This window comes from Pseudophryne corroboree, chromosome 4 (assembly GCF_028390025.1).
Source record: "Pseudophryne corroboree isolate aPseCor3 chromosome 4, aPseCor3.hap2, whole genome shotgun sequence".
In the NCBI taxonomy this organism is placed as follows: domain Eukaryota; kingdom Metazoa; phylum Chordata; class Amphibia; order Anura; family Myobatrachidae; genus Pseudophryne; species Pseudophryne corroboree.
Window position 1 is genome coordinate 747,024,266 of NC_086447.1, and position 16,396 is coordinate 747,040,661.

General features: G+C 47.6%; 1 protein-coding gene across 1 annotated transcript in view; it reads left to right on the top strand.

The window, feature by feature from the left end:
* The window catches only part of DSTN (destrin, actin depolymerizing factor), a 146,665-nt gene that overhangs the window by 93,947 nt on the left and 36,322 nt on the right, over positions 1-16,396 (top strand). The window contains exons 2-3 of the mRNA XM_063918136.1: positions 11,859-12,130; positions 16,160-16,236. Of these exons, the coding sequence (XP_063774206.1) occupies positions 11,859-12,130; positions 16,160-16,236 (349 nt within the window). The remainder of the gene's footprint in view (positions 1-11,858; positions 12,131-16,159; positions 16,237-16,396) is intronic.

Sequence of the window (16,396 nt, forward strand, 5' to 3'; positions counted from 1 at the left end):
GTTCACGGCTGTGGCTACCTCTGTGTCGGCACTCGGCAGGCAGTCCGTCCAACCATAATTGTATTATATACCACCTAACCGTGGTTTTTTTTTCATTCTTTATACCGTCGTCATACTAGTTGTTACGAGTATACTACTATCTCTTTATCAACCAGTGTACAGTGCGGTAGTTCACGGCTGTGGCTACCTCTGTGTCGGCACTCGGCAGGCAGTCCGTCCAACCATAATTGTATTATATACCACCTAACCGTGGTTTTTTTTTCATTCTTTATACCGTCGTCATACTAGTTGTTACGAGTATACTACTATCTCTTTATCAACCAGTGTACAGTGCGGTAGTTCACGGCTGTGGCTACCTCTGTGTCGGCACTCGGCAGCCCGTCCATAATTGTATATACCAGTGACCTAACCGTGGTTTTTTTTTCTTTCTTTATACATACATACTAGTTACGAGTATACTATCTCTTTATCAACCAGTCTATATATTAGCAGCAGACACAGTACAGTGCGGTAGTTCACGGCTGTGGCTACCTCTGTGTCGGCACTCGGCAGCCCGTCCATAATTGTATATACCACCTAACCGTGGTTTTTTTTCTTTCTTTATACATACATACTAGTTACGAGTATACTATCTCTTTATCAACCAGTCTATATATTAGCAGCAGACACAGTACAGTGCGGTAGTTCACGGCTGTGGCTACCTCTGTGTCGGCACTCCGCAGCCCGTCCATAATTGTATATACCAGTGACCTAACCGTGGTTTTTTTTTCTTTCTTTATACATACATACTAGTTACGAGTATACTATCTCTTTATTAACCAGTCTATATATTAGCAGCAGACACAGTACAGTGCGGTAGTTCACGGCTGTGGCTACCTCTGTGTCGGCACTCGGCAGCCCGTCCATAATTGTATATACCAGTGACCTAACCGTGGTTTTTTTTTCTTTCTTTATACATACATACTAGTTACGAGTATACTATCTCTTTATCAACCAGTCTATATATTAGCAGCAGACACAGTACAGTGCGGTAGTTCACGGCTGTGGCTACCTCTGTGTCGGCACTCGGCAGCCCGTCCATAATTGTATATACCAGTGACCTAACCGTGGTTTTTTTTTCTTTCTTTATACATACATACTAGTTACGAGTATACTATCTCTTTATCAACCAGTCTATATATTAGCAGCAGACACAGTACAGTGCGGTAGTTCACGGCTGTGGCTACCTCTGTGTCGGCACTCGGCAGCCCGTCCATAATTGTATACTAGTATCCAATCCATCCATCTGCATTGTTTACCTGAGGTGCCTTTTAGTTGTGCCTATTAAAATATGGAGAACAAAAATGTTGAGGTTCCAAAATTAGGGAAAGATCAAGATCCACTTCCACCTCGTGCTGAAGCTGCTGCCACTAGTCATGGCCGAGACGATGAAATGCCAGCAACGTCGTCTGCCAAGGCCGATGCCCAATGGCATAGTACAGAGCATGTCAAAACCAAAACACCAAATATCAGTAAAAAAAGGACTCCAAAACCTAAAATAAAATTGTCGGAGGAGAAGCGTAAACTTGCCAATATGCCATTTACCACACGGAGTGGCAAGGAACGGCTGAGGCCCTGGCCTATGTTCATGGCTAGTGGTTCAGCTTCACATGAGGATGGAAGCACTCAGCCTCTCGCTAGAAAACTGAAAAGACTCAAGCTGGCAAAAGCACCGCAAAGAACTGTGCGTTCTTTGAAATCCCAAATCCACAAGGAGAGTCCAATTGTGTCGGTTGCGATGCCTGACCTTCCCAACACTGGACGTGAAGAGCATGCGCCTTCCACCATTTGCACGCCCCCTGCAAGTGCTGGAAGGAGCACCCGCAGTCCAGTTCCTGATAGTCAGATTGAAGATGTCAGTGTTGAAGTACACCAGGATGAGGAGGATATGGGTGTTGCTGGCGCTGGGGAGGAAATTGACCAGGAGGATTCTGATGGTGAGGTGGTTTGTTTAAGTCAGGCACCCGGGGAGACACCTGTTGTCCGTGGGAGGAATATGGCCGTTGACATGCCAGGTGAAAATACCAAAAAAATCAGCTCTTCGGTGTGGAGGTATTTCACCAGAAATGCGGACAACAGGTGTCAAGCCGTGTGTTCCCTTTGTCAAGCTGTAATAAGTAGGGGTAAGGACGTTAACCACCTCGGAACATCCTCCCTTATACGTCACCTGCAGCGCATTCATAATAAGTCAGTGACAAGTTCAAAAACTTTGGGTGACAGCGGAAGCAGTCCACTGACCAGTAAATCCCTTCCTCTTGTAACCAAGCTCACGCAAACCACCCCACCAACTCCCTCAGTGTCAATTTCCTCCTTCCCCAGGAATGCCAATAGTCCTGCAGGCCATGTCACTGGCAAGTCTGACGAGTCCTCTCCTGCCTGGGATTCCTCCGATGCATCCTTGCGTGTAACGCCTACTGCTGCTGGCGCTGCTGTTGTTGCCGCTGGGAGTCGATGGTCATCCCAGAGGGGAAGTCGTAAGCCCACTTGTACTACTTCCAGTAAGCAATTGACTGTTCAACAGTCCTTTGCGAGGAAGATGAAATATCACAGCAGTCATCCTACTGCAAAGCGGATAACTGAGTCCTTGACAACTATGTTGGTGTTAGACGTGCGTCCGGTATCCGCCGTTAGTTCACAGGGAACTAGACAATTTATTGAGGCAGTGTGCCCCCGTTACCAAATACCATCTAGGTTCCACTTCTCTAGGCAGGCGATACCGAGAATGTACACGGACGTCAGAAAAAGACTCACCAGTCTCCTAAAAAATGCAGTTGTACCCAATGTCCACTTAACCACGGACATGTGGACAAGTGGAGCAGGGCAGGGTCAGGACTATATGACTGTGACAGCCCACTGGGTAGATGTATGGACTCCCGCCGCAAGAACAGCAGCGGCGGCACCAGTAGCAGCATCTCGCAAACGCCAACTCTTTCCTAGGCAGGCTACGCTTTGTATCACCGCTTTCCAGAATACGCACACAGCTGAAAACCTCTTACGGCAACTGAGGAAGATCATCGCGGAATGGCTTACCCCAATTGGACTCTCCTGTGGATTTGTGGCATCGGACAACGCCAGCAATATTGTGTGTGCATTAAATATGGGCAAATTCCAGCACGTCCCATGTTTTGCACATACCTTGAATTTGGTGGTGCAGAATTTTTTAAAAAACGACAGGGGCGTGCAAGAGATGCTGTCGGTGGCCAGAAAAATTGCGGGACACTTTCGGAGTACAGGCACCACGTACAGAAGACTGGAGCACCACCAAAAACTACTGAACCTGCCCTGCCATCATCTGAAGCAAGAAGTGGTAACGAGGTGGAATTCAACCCTCTATATGCTTCAGAGGTTGGAGGAGCAGCAAAAGGCCATTCAAGCCTATACAATTGAGCACGATATAGGAGATGGAATGCACCTGTCTCAAGTGCAGTGGAGAATGATTTCAACGTTGTGCAAGGTTCTGATGCCCTTTGAACTTGCCACACGTGAAGTCAGTTCAGACACTGCCAGCCTGAGTCAGGTCATTCCCCTCATCAGGCTTTTGCAGAAGAAGCTGGAGGCATTGAAGAAGGAGCTAAAAGGGAGCGATTCCGCTAGGCATGTGGGACTTGTGGATGCAGCCCTTAATTCGCTTAACAAGGATTCACGGGTGGTCAATCTGTTGAAATCAGAGCACTACATTTTGGCCACCGTGCTCGATCCTAGATTTAAAGCCTACCTTGGATCTCTCTTTCCGGCAGACACAGGTCTGCTGGGGTTGAAAGACCTGCTGGTGACAAAATTGTCAAGTCAAGCGGAACGCGACCTGTCAACATCTCCTCCTTCACATTCTCCCGCAACTGGGGGTGCGAGGAAAAGGCTCAGAATTCCGAGCCCACCCGCTGGCGGTGATGCAGGGCAGTCTGGAGCGACTGCTGATGCTGACATCTGGTCCGGACTGAAGGACCTGACAACGATTACGGACATGTCGTCTACTGTCACTGCATATGATTCTCTCAACATTGATAGAATGGTGGAGGATTATATGAGTGACCGCATCCAAGTAGGCACGTCACACAGTCCGTACTTATACTGGCAGGAAAAAGAGGCAATTTGGAGGCCCTTGCACAAACTGGCTTTATTCTACCTAAGTTGCCCTCCCACAAGTGTGTACTCCGAAAGAGTGTTTAGTGCCGCCGCTCACCTTGTCAGCAATCGGCGTACGAGGTTACATCCAGAAAATGTGGAGAAGATGATGTTCATTAAAATGAATTATAATCAATTCCTCCGCGGAGACATTGACCAGCAGCAATTGCCTCCACAAAGTACACAGGGAGCTGAGATGGTGGATTCCAGTGGGGACGAATTGATAATCTGTGAGGAGGGGGATGTACACGGTGATATATCGGAGGGTGAAGATGAGGTGGACATCTTGCCTCTGTAGAGCCAGTTTGTGCAAGGAGAGATTAATTGCTTCTTTTTTGGGGGGGGTCCAAACCAACCCGTCATATCAGTCACAGTCGTGTGGCAGACCCTGTCACTGAAATGATGGGTTGGTTAAAGTGTGCATGTCCTGTTTTGTTTATACAACATAAGGGTGGGTGGGAGGGCCCAAGGATAATTCCATCTTGCACCTCTTTTTTCTTTTCTTTTTCTTTGCATCATGTGCTGATTGGGGAGGGTTTTTTGGAAGGGACATCCTGCGTGACACTGCAGTGCCACTCCTAAATGGGCCCGGTGTTTGTGTCGGCCACTAGGGTCGCTAATCTTACTCACACAGTCAGCTACCTCATTGCGCCTCTTTTTTTCTTTGCGTCATGTGCTGTTTGGGGAGGGTTTTTTGGAAGGGACATCCTGCGTGACACTGCAGTGCCACTCCTAGATGGGCCCGGTGTTTGTGTCGGCCACTAGGGTCGCTAATCTTACTCACACAGCTACCTCATTGCGCCTCTTTTTTTCTTTGCGTCATGTGCTGTTTGGGGAGGGTTTTTTGGAAGGGACATCCTGCGTGACACTGCAGTGCCACTCCTAGATGGGCCCGGTGTTTGTGTCGGCCACTAGGGTCGCTAATCTTACTCACACAGTCAGCTACCTCATTGCGCCTCTTTTTTTCTTTGCGTCATGTGCTGTTTGGGGAGGGTTTTTTGGAAGGGCCATCCTGCGTGACACTGCAGTGCCACTCCTAGATGGGCCCGGTGTTTGTGTCGGCCACTAGGGTCGCTAATCTTACTCACACAGTCAGCTACCTCATTGCGCCTCTTTTTTTCTTTGCGTCATGTGCTGTTTGGGGAGGGTTTTTTGGAAGGGCCATCCTGCGTGACACTGCAGTGCCACTCCTAGATGGGCCCGGTGTTTGTGTCGGCCACTAGGGTCGCTAATCTTACTCACACAGCTACCTCATTGCGCCTCTTTTTTTCTTTGCGTCATGTGCTGTTTGGGGAGGGTTTTTTGGAAGGGACATCCTGCGTGACACTGCAGTGCCACTCCTAGATGGGCCCGGTGTTTGTGTCGGCCACTAGGGTCGCTTATCTTACTCACACAGCGACCTCGGTGCAAATTTTAGGACTAAAAATAATATTGTGAGGTGTGAGGTATTCAGAATAGACTGAAAATGAGTGTAAATTATGGTTTTTGAGGTTAATAATACTTTGGGATCAAAATGACCCCCAAATTCTATGATTTAAGCTGTTTTTTAGTGTTTTTTGAAAAAAACACCCGAATCCAAAACACACCCGAATCCGACAAAAAAAATTCGGTGAGGTTTTGCCAAAACGCGTTCGAACCCAAAACACGGCCGCGGAACCGAACCCAAAACCAAAACACAAAACCCGAAAAATTTCAGGCGCTCGTTACACTGATATCTCTGGGGCCCCCCTCCCCTCCGTCCCACTCCCTAAATATCCCTAACCTGCATGTGCCAATACAGGCATCACCAAATACAAGGCACTAGATTTGTGCATATACTGAAACACTACAATACATAGATGGAAAACACACAACAAAAGTGCACTGTGTCCGTTACTGGAGCACAAACACACTCATACACATACCTACATACATACACATCACATATACTGTATACACACACACACATACTGTGAAGCAGACATAGACTGTCCAGGAAGGACTCACTGTCACCACAGCTAGGGTGTCTCTCTCGTGTGTAGCACTGCGGGGGGGCTGCTGCAATCTTCTCCCTCGAGTGTCACACACCAGTGGCCAGGCTGGCAGCGGGAGGTTGTGCACAGCTTCTGGACTGCTCCTCAGCGGAGGCAGGAGACAGGGAAGTGCCGGCGGGCCAGCGTCATGACGTCACGACGTTGGTGCCACGGTATGGGACCATACCAAGTGACAGGGTAAGGAGGGGGAGGCGCAGAAGGAGGTATTGCGGCTTCTGACTGGACGACACTTAATTAATTTTTTAGGTGACTGGCAGCTGGGCAGGCATTCACTTCAAATAGGCAGTGCGTCCTATATTTTATTTCCCTGATTCATGGGGCCCCTCCAACCCTCGGGGCCCGGTACAGGTGTCCCCTTTGACCCCCCCTGTCGCCGGGCCTGGCTGCTGCTGCCGCCGCGCCCGCTGTGCACTAGTATCAGCTCTGCCCAGTGCAGCAACGGTGCCTGCGGTGCGACGCCGGCAATCAAGCTCCGCTCCTCATCGCGTCCGCAGTCAGCGGGGGTGAGGGGGCTTGTTGCCAGGTGGGAGTGTGATGCTGCCGCTGCAGATGTGTATGGGATGGGGGTGCGGGAGTGCAGCCCTTTTTGGTGTCTCCCCATTGAAGGGTGACACCTGGGTGCGGGACGCACCCCCGGGACCCCCCTCATGACGCCACTGCAGCCATGGTAGCAAAGAAGAACTAGAGTTTGATATATGTAAGGCCGGAGCAATTCAATTGTCCTCTTCGCATCTTGCACTTAGTTAGGAGATGCCGGCTGCGCCTTAAGCTGGATATTTAGTCGCAGTAACCGTCTTTCCCGGACTTAAGTGCTGGCGCGAAAGACAACATTGCAGCACTAGTTCTGCTCACACTTTAGGAGGGGTGCAAGAAGAAATCCTCTGTCCTGGATTAACAACGCAGTCAACTGAATAGCTCTGGGAACTCCTTCCCAGTGCTATTCATATCGCACTGAATTGAATCGCTCCCATAGAGACACAATGCAGGACTTTAATACAAGCCCAGGGGATGACCTAGGTGGCACCCCCTCACTGCTTATTATAGGAAGTGGGGGCAATGCTCGGCTCCCCATACTGGCATAGAGCTTGGCAACCAACTAGAAGGTCTATGTACTAAGCCTTGGAGAGAGATAAAGTGGACGGAGATAAAGTACCAGACAATCAGCTCCTAACTGTCAGTTTACAGACTTTAAGGTCTATTTACTAAGCCTTGGATAGAGATAAAGTGGTCAGAGATAAAGTACCAGCCAATCAGTTCCTAGCTGTCATGTTGCAGACTGGATTTAAAAAAATTCAGTTAGGAGCTGATTGGTTTGTACTTTATCTCGGTCCACTTTATCGCTCTCTAAGGCTTAGTACATAGACCCCTTTATATCAAAAATGACAGTTAGGAGCTGGTTGGTTGGTACTTTATCTCTGTTCACTTTATATCCCCTAGGTTCCCTAATGGTAGCGACAGCTGTAATTCTAAGCCTGTGTTCTGAGTCAAACAATTGTGGCACATCTCTAAACAATAGAAAACAAGCTGTAGGTGGCAGTCCACAAGTATCTGTCAGTTTGGAGAATGAGGCAGTGCATTACTCAAGCTAAACTGATTGTATGCACCTTGTAAATTGCTCAGGCACAGAGCCGGCCCTAGGCATAGGCAAACTAGGCAAATGCCTAGGGCATTTGGAATGCCATGTGGCACAAGCAGCTAATACTGATTAAAATGATATGCGGCATGCCTATATTCTGTGTATGACTGCAGCTGTATCTGCATACGAAATGCTATATTACAGTGTATTCCTGGAAATCACTGTAACGTAGCATTTTGTATGCAGATATAGCCACAGACGCACACAGAATATAGGCATGCAGCATATCATTTTAATCAGCAGAAGTTTCTTCTGCATCTTAGTCACATACCAATGCAAATAAAATGCATTTTCAGCAAAAAAAGGTGCCCGACGTTAGCAAAGCTGGCTTAGAGCTGCCAACTGACTCACGCCAGGCATCTCCATGCCAGGCATCTCCTGCAATGTGTATTCAGGCAAGATGTATGAGGACACATTTGTATCTAAGCAGAGGCAGATGTCACGGTGTTAGCGGCAGTGTGAGTGCTGTGTACAGGTGGGTTGATTGTGCAATAGTGTTCGGTATATGTGTAAGGGCCATTATGTGTGTCATGTGTATAAATACATTAATAATGTGCAGGATATGTGTAAGGGGCACTATGTGTGCCATTACGTGTATAAGGGCATTAATAATGTGCGGCATATGTGTAAGGGACAGTATGTGTGTCATTATGTGTAAACGGGCATTAATAATGTGCGGCATATGTGTAAGGGAAATTATGTGTATAAGGGCATTAATAAAGGTTGGCATAATGTGTAAGGGGTATTACTGTGTGGTATTATGTGTATAAAGGTGATACTAATGTGTGGCATTATGTGTATAAGGTACTCTATTGTGTGGCGTAATGCACAGAAAGGGCACTACTGTGTGGTCTAATTTAAATAAAGAACTATATGGTGTTGTATAATGTGAGTAAGGGTAATGCAGTGTGATGTAATGTGAATAAGGGGCACTACTGTGAAGAGTGACGTGTATAAGGTAAAATGGTACTACTGTGTGATGTAACGTGAATAATGGTCACTATCATATGATACAATGTGAATAAAGTTGCACTACTGTGTGGCGTAATGTGAATTGGGGGTACTATTGGGTGGACTTGCCCCTTCCCAGCAAGATCACGCCCCTTTTTGGGCTGTGCATCGAATGTGCGCATTGTTTGTATTTAAAATAAAAGGAGTAGGAGCACCAAAAAAGGGACTGCTATGGGTGAGGGGTGATGGTGCTGGGTAAGGGGTGCAGGGTCAGAGGCATAACTAGTGGTGGTGCTGGGGGCACCAGCCAAAATCTTGCCTAGGGAATCATATTGGTTAGGGCCGGCTCTGCTTAGGCATGAGACCCAAAGAGTAGGTTCTTTTAAAAGGAAATGGAAGAGGGGAAGTTGAGGAGCAAGCTAACTTCTGCTGGGTATACACTAGAGCAGTGCCGTAACTAGACATTTTATCGCTGTGTGCAAGAAACGGCATCAGCGCCCCCCCCCCCCTTAATGTAAACTGGCGACAGTGCGCGCCTTAGGCGCGCCCAAAAAATATAGGGGCGTGGCTTCACTGGAAAGGGGTGCGGCCACAAAATAATACCAATTTATATAATGGTGCACAGTAGTCTCCATTATTCAAATTACGCCGCACAGTCGCGCCACTACACCAGGTAGAGCCCCTTTTACACCTTATGGCGGACAGATTCACCTTTTTACACATTATGGCAGACAGCGTCCCCTTTTTAGACATTACGGCAGACAGCGTCCCCTTTTTACACATTACATCAGACAGCGTCCCCTTTTTACACATTACATCAGACAGCGTCCCCTCTTTACACATTACGGCAGACAGATTCCCCTTTTTACACATTACGGCAGACAGCGTCCCCTTTTTTCACATTACGGCAGTCAGCGTCCCCCTTTTTCACATTACGGCAGACAGATTCCCCTTTTTACACATTACGGCAGACAGCGTCCCCTTTTTATACATTACGGCAGACAGCGACCCCTTTTTACACATTACGGCAGACAGCGTCCCATATAAACATACGTATATATATATATGCACACTCACACACACACACTACACATTACATAGACACACAAAGCAACACAGAGAGCCAAAAATTCCAATTTTATAAACCGCAGCATAATAAAAAAAAACTACATTATAACAGCAGGATGATTTAAAAAAAAAAAAAATACAGCTAGCTTACTTTTTTCTCTGCGGCTGGCAAGCTGCTTGTGGCACTCTACTGGCTGGCTCCACAAACTCTTATTTCCTGCAGCCTGCGTGCCCAGCCAATGACTGAGCCGCAGGCTGCACCTTAACACCATTGGACAGCTGAGCCGTCGCTCAGCTGTCCTGAACTCATACTTACCTACATTTTATTTCTCCTCTCCGGGAGAAGCCCAGAGAGGAGACGCTGCAGTGTCTTCGGGGGGCGGGGCCGGACTGTGACATCACTAAGCCCCGCCCCCACATCGGGAAATGCCGCGATTTGTGGTCCGCTGGAAGGGGGCGGGGCTAATATGACGCGATTTGCGTCATTTTAACCCCTTCTCCACCCGACGGACCCGCGAATGCGGGAGGTTATCTCTCCATCCTGCTCGCATCACTAGGGTGCGAGCAGGATGCGGGAGACCTGCCCACTCTTCCGGGGGTGCGGGGGGCTACCCCAAAAAACGGGAGCCTCCCGCAGCTTCCGGGAGAGTAGGTAAGTATGCCTGAACTTCTATGCGGCGCTGGAGCCTCTGCTGCTCGGTTGCCAGGGCAACCTACAGGGAGCCGTCGGAGGAGCGCAGCGCCGCAGATCAGAGGCTCTGACCGCGACCGCCGCCTGCCCAATCACCCGCGATCAGTGAGCCGCTTCCTCAGGGACGGGCAGTGGGAGCGCAGCCATGGTGAATATGCGCTCTAACTAGGTGTGCGCTGTGGGCAATGCCCCTTCAGCACACACCTAGTTACGGCGCCGCGCTAGAGCAACGTCAGGAACAAATCCCCATCAGCCGAGATTGTGTGTACACACTGAGGCAATGCTAATGAAGGTCGGAACAAACTTGTTTGGTCCTACATTAGCATGCTACAGGACACTAGCGACAACAATTGGTTTTATGTGCAGAACATACAACCAAGCATCCATCGCTAGCGACCACAGGAGTACACAATCATGCATACACACTAAGCGATGTAAAATGTCGTTCCGAAATGGCATATCGTGCCGACATTGCTCTAGTGTGTACCCTGCATTAGTTTTGATTTATGTTTGTGTAAATTCTTGCATATCTTTCACTATTTACACAACAAAATGTTCAATGATTTAGAAAGTAGTGTATTCAATGATTAGAAAGGCTGCATTATCTAGAAGAGGACTTAGCAGTTTTCCTGCTGTCAAAATCTCACTAAAATCATCAATAGCATATGTGACACCTACTGGCAGTAAAAAGGTATTACAGTAAACTGAGGGTTTTTTCAGGTTTAACAATGGCCCTCATTCCGAGTTGTTCGCTCGGTATTTTTCATCGCATCGCAGTGAAAATCCGCTTAGTACGCATGCGCAATGTTCGCACTGCGACTGCGCCAAGTAACTTTACTATGAAGAAAGTATTTTTACTCACGGCTTTTTCTTCGCTCCGGCGATCGTAATGTGATTGACAGGAAATGGGTGTTACTGGGCGGAAACACGGCGTTTCAGGGGCGTGTGGCTGAAAACGCTACCGTTTCCGGAAAAAACGCAGGAGTGGCCGGAGAAACGGTGGGAGTGCCTGGGCGAACGCTGGGTGTGTTTGTGACGTCAACCAGGAACGACAAGCACTGAAATGATCGCACAGGCAGAGTAAGTCTGGAGCTACTCTGAAACTGCTAAGTAGTTAGTAATCGCATTATTGCGAATACATCGGTCGCAATTTTAAGAAGCTAAGATTCACTCCCAGTAGGCGGCGGCTTAGCGTGTGTAACTCTGCTAAATTCGCCTTGCAACCGATCAACTCGGAATGAGGGCCCATGTTTTGATGGAATGTTTAATTTAAGTTCCTAAATCCAATCAATAGCTGTTCCTACTGTTGTTTACACAGGCATCGGGTGTCCAGGTAGATAACTCTGTCATCCTCTTGTTCCAAGAAATGAAGCTCAAGAAGTCTGGGAAGAAAGCAGTTTTCTTTGGTTTCAGCAGAGATGAGAAATACATCATTGTGGAGGAGGGCAAAGAAATTTTGTCTGACGACTGTGCTAACTTTTTTCCCCGTTTGAAAACACTGTTTCCTGATAACAAATGTTGTTATGCCTTGCTGGATATTCATTACATTACAGGCGAATCAAAGAAGCAAGACCTGATATTTGTTATGTGGTAAGTTAATAGATACTAGCTAGCAGTGGTAGCATATTATTATCACTATCTGCTGACAGTCCAATCCAAGGGCCGGATTCAGACCCGATCGCTGTTGTGTGAATTCGCACAGTGGACGATTATTGAATGACTGTGCATGCGTATGCACCGCAATGCGCAGACGGGATGCCAAACAGCGACAGAATGGTGCAAAAATGTCAATCCCTAGGCGTACGCAAGGTGATTGACAGGAAGCGGGCGTTTGGGGTTGGTAACTGGCCGTTTTCTGGGAGTGTCTGGAAAAATGCAGTCATTACCAAGCGTTTTCAGGGAGGGTGTGTGATGTCAACTCTGGCTCCGATCAGCCTGATTCTATCGCACTGTAGGAGTAAGTCCTGGGCTACGCACAGACTGCACAGGCTGCACAGACTGGGAAAATCATTCGATGTTGAGTGAGTAGTGAACGGATTTGCAGCTGTCCGCTACATGGTGAAGTTTTCACACGGCGTACACATCATACTTACCTACTCTCCTGGAAGCTGCGGGAGGCTCCCGTTTTTTGGGGTAGCCCCCCGCACCCCCGGAAGAGTGGGCCGGTCTCCCGCATCCTGCTCGCACCCTAGTGATGCAAGCAGGATGGAGAGATAACCTCTCGCGGGTCCGTCGGGTGGAGAAGGGGTTAAAATGACGCCAATTGCGTCATTTTTGCCCCGCCCCCTTCCCGCGGACCCGCGAATCGCTGCATTTCCCGATGCGGGGGCTTAGTGATGTCACAGTCCGGCCCCGCCCCCCGAAGACACCTGCAGCGTCTCCTCTCCGGGCTTCTCCCGGAGAGGAGACTTACAATGTAGGTAAGTATGGTACACATGCATTCGCACACTAGCACGGGGAGTGTTTTCACTCTCCCTGGGCGGCGACTATCTGATCACGGACCTCTGCAAATTTTCAGCACAGCGATCAGGACTGAATTAGGCCCCAAGACCCTTTGCATTCAGGATTCCTCTCCTCACACTGTTGGCTACAAGGCACAGGGCACTGGTGTTTATGCTCTTGCAAGGAGCTGCCAATCAGCTCCTAACTACCATGTCACAGGCTGGGTTTGAAAAATGACAGGAGCTGGCTGGCTGGTACTTTATCTCCATGCACTTTATCTCCATCTAAGGCTTAGTAAATAGACTCTTTAATCTGGAAAAAGTAAGATAAGTAAAAATATCAATTGAACTCTATACAATTGAAATATTCTCATTGTATTCACTTATAAAATACTAATAAAACTACAGAAATTCTTAAAAACTGCAGAAACTAAACTTCAGAAACAATCCAAATTAGCCGTAACGTAACTGTTAAAAAAATATAAAAAGTTAAGTAACTGCTCTAGAGAAATAGGAGGCTTTCCATTTGTACAGTGTCTCATTGGTCTCTATAAAAAGGAACCAGCAGTTTTTCCCCCATCATTGCAGGGTCCCAGCATCCTTGGTAGCAATGCTCATTGTCAGAATGTCTTGGTGAAACGTTCCCTCTGTTCATCACTTACAGTACCCAGGTTGTCAGGGAGCAATATTCTTGTAGTTGTCCAATAGTTAATTCACGATGGACACGTAGTTGACCCCTTTTCTGTTCCCTATGAATCCATGCACAGCAGCCTTGAAGGAGGACTAAGCAGCAGACTCAGGGCCTAATTCAGATCTGTTCGCTCGCTAGCTATTTTTTGCAGCGCTGCGAACAGATAGATGCCGCCTATAGGGGAGTGTATTTTATCTGTGCAAGTGTGCGATCGCATGTGCAGCCGCCCTGTACAAAAACAGCTTGTGCAGTTTCTGAGTAGCTCTGACCTTACTTAGCCGCTGTGATCACTTCAGCCTATTCGAGCCCGGAATTGACGTCAGACACCCGCCCTGCAAACGCTTTGACACGCCTGCGTTTTTCCAACCACTCCCAGAAAATGGTCAGTGGCCACCCACAAACATCCTCTTCCTGTAAATCTCCTTGCGAACGGCTGTGCGAATGGTTTCTTAGCTTGAACCAGTGCACAACAACGATCCGCTTTGTAACCGTACAGCGCACCTGCGCATTGCGGTGCATACGCATGCGCAGTAGTTTACTGATCGCTGCGCAGCGAAAAACGCTAGCGAGCGAACAGATCTGAATTATGCCCTCCATTTCCCTCAATTTAGTGTTAAATATTTAGGGGTCTGTTTATGAAGCAGGGAAAAGTGAGGAGAAGTGAGCCAGTGGAGAAGTTGCCCATGGCAACCAATCAGCTACTGCATATCATTTTATAGAATGCACTTTATAAATGTTACCTCAACATTAATTGGTCGCCATGGGCAACTTCTCCACTGGCTCACTTCTCCAATCTTTTATGAATAGACCCCTTAATCTGTAAGCAGGCTCCTTATTTGGGGGCCTACAAAAATGCCTTCTTTTAGCATTGCATCGCTTGACTTCAGAAACTTTTCCTTCAGGTAACTGAAAGCCTGGCCCTTATCCAGAGATTTCACAAATTTCTTCATTAGGCCCAACTTAATGTGAAGCGGAGGTGAAATGATTTTATGCAGCTCATCCAATGGAGTGTACTTGCCATTTTCCTCTTCAGCAACATAGGTTTTGCTCTGGTCACTTATTTGTGATATAGTGGGACAGGAGTCAGCAAACAACATGGCTTCCATCGCTAAAAGGAGGGTTCTGCCAAGGCCCAGCGTAATGCGCTCAGCATGTTAAGCAATGCAGGGAGGTGCCGAGCTGCTATCCACTGCTGCTGCGACTGTCATACTGTATGACAGGCATCAGCAGAGCACCAGTGTCAAGGCACATCAGGGCCTATCTCCCTGTGATGCTGCTGTAGACAGGAAAAAAAATATTCATACTACAGCAGCCATTCAGTGGCTGAAGCCCCCCCCCCCCCTCCTTCATGTAAGCTGCAACCTCCGAACCCCCCTCCCAGCCCCCGGCAGAGCGCCCACCCCACTGGATTGTCTGAACCATGAGGTATGGGTCTAGGCAGTGTGTGTAGGGATAATGCTGAGTGCAAAGAGCTGTTTGATTGCGGCGGAAGTAAGAGTAGGGCTTCAGGTAATTACAGTGCTGTGTCTGTGTGGCATAATTTCTAAGAGCCGTTACTGTGGGCATTATGGTTATAAAAGGGCACGACTACTGTGGGCATTATGTGTAAAGGGCACTACTACTGTTGGCACTATATGTAAGGGGCATTACTAATGTGGGCATTATGTGTATAAGGGGCACTACTACTGTGGGCATTATGTGCATAAGTTGCACTACTACTGTGGGCATTATGTGTGAGGGAGATTTGGACAAGGACAAAGTGATGCACTCTAGCCTCTGAGACTATCCACTGGTCTCTGAAAAGAGAGCAGGTGCCTCCTCTGAGTGGTGCATATGAATGCCATGCATTTACATAGAAGACCCCCTCTCTGCTCTGATGGGTCCCTGCCCACATATTACTATGGGGCCCAGCGATGCACTTGTCCTGGAACGGAACCCTGCAACCAGTAGCAGTGCTGCACATACCATGCAGTGTGCAGAGCTGCCAGGAGCATCCAGGAAGCTCTACACTTAATCCTGTTGGCAGCCCCACACCTCATGTGACATCACATTTTAGTGGGAGTGGTCAGCACAGTGCACCAGAGAGCCCTTCTTCGGTGCTGCCTGTCTTCATCCTCATGGCCTTTTGTAGTCTGCATGGCTCATCTATCTACCTTACTCATCTTCAACCTCCATATAAAACTGTATTATGTTAGATTTGAGAACTATTGAACAATAATGATTTCAGACATGTAAAACCACAACCATAGCATACAAACAAGATCCGCATTTTATGTCGCACCCATTCTCAGTGTGCTATACAGGCGTGTCTCTGTGGTCCAACTTCTCTAGTTGAGTGTTACCTCTAACTACATAATGTATACTGTATCACCTATTTTACTAGTCTGTACTAAATGTTAAAATGATATAAACATGCTGAAAGTTGTTTTTGTATTTGATTTTTCCTGACTGATGTTTTGCTGAGCATTAAAATATTCTTTTTTTTAGGGCCCCTGAGGATGCACCGATCAAAGAAAAATTACTATTTGCAAGCTCAAAACCATATTTAAAACAAGCTTTCTCTGGTATGTGCTTAGTAAAATGAAATGGTTTTTAACATTCTCTGTATATATTTGGTGATAGAGATTTTTGACAATCACCTACCCACTCACTGAGCATTGTGATTGCACAGATGCTCTAGATTTTCCCATAACAAAAGCCCCCTCTTTAAGAAATATGATAGAA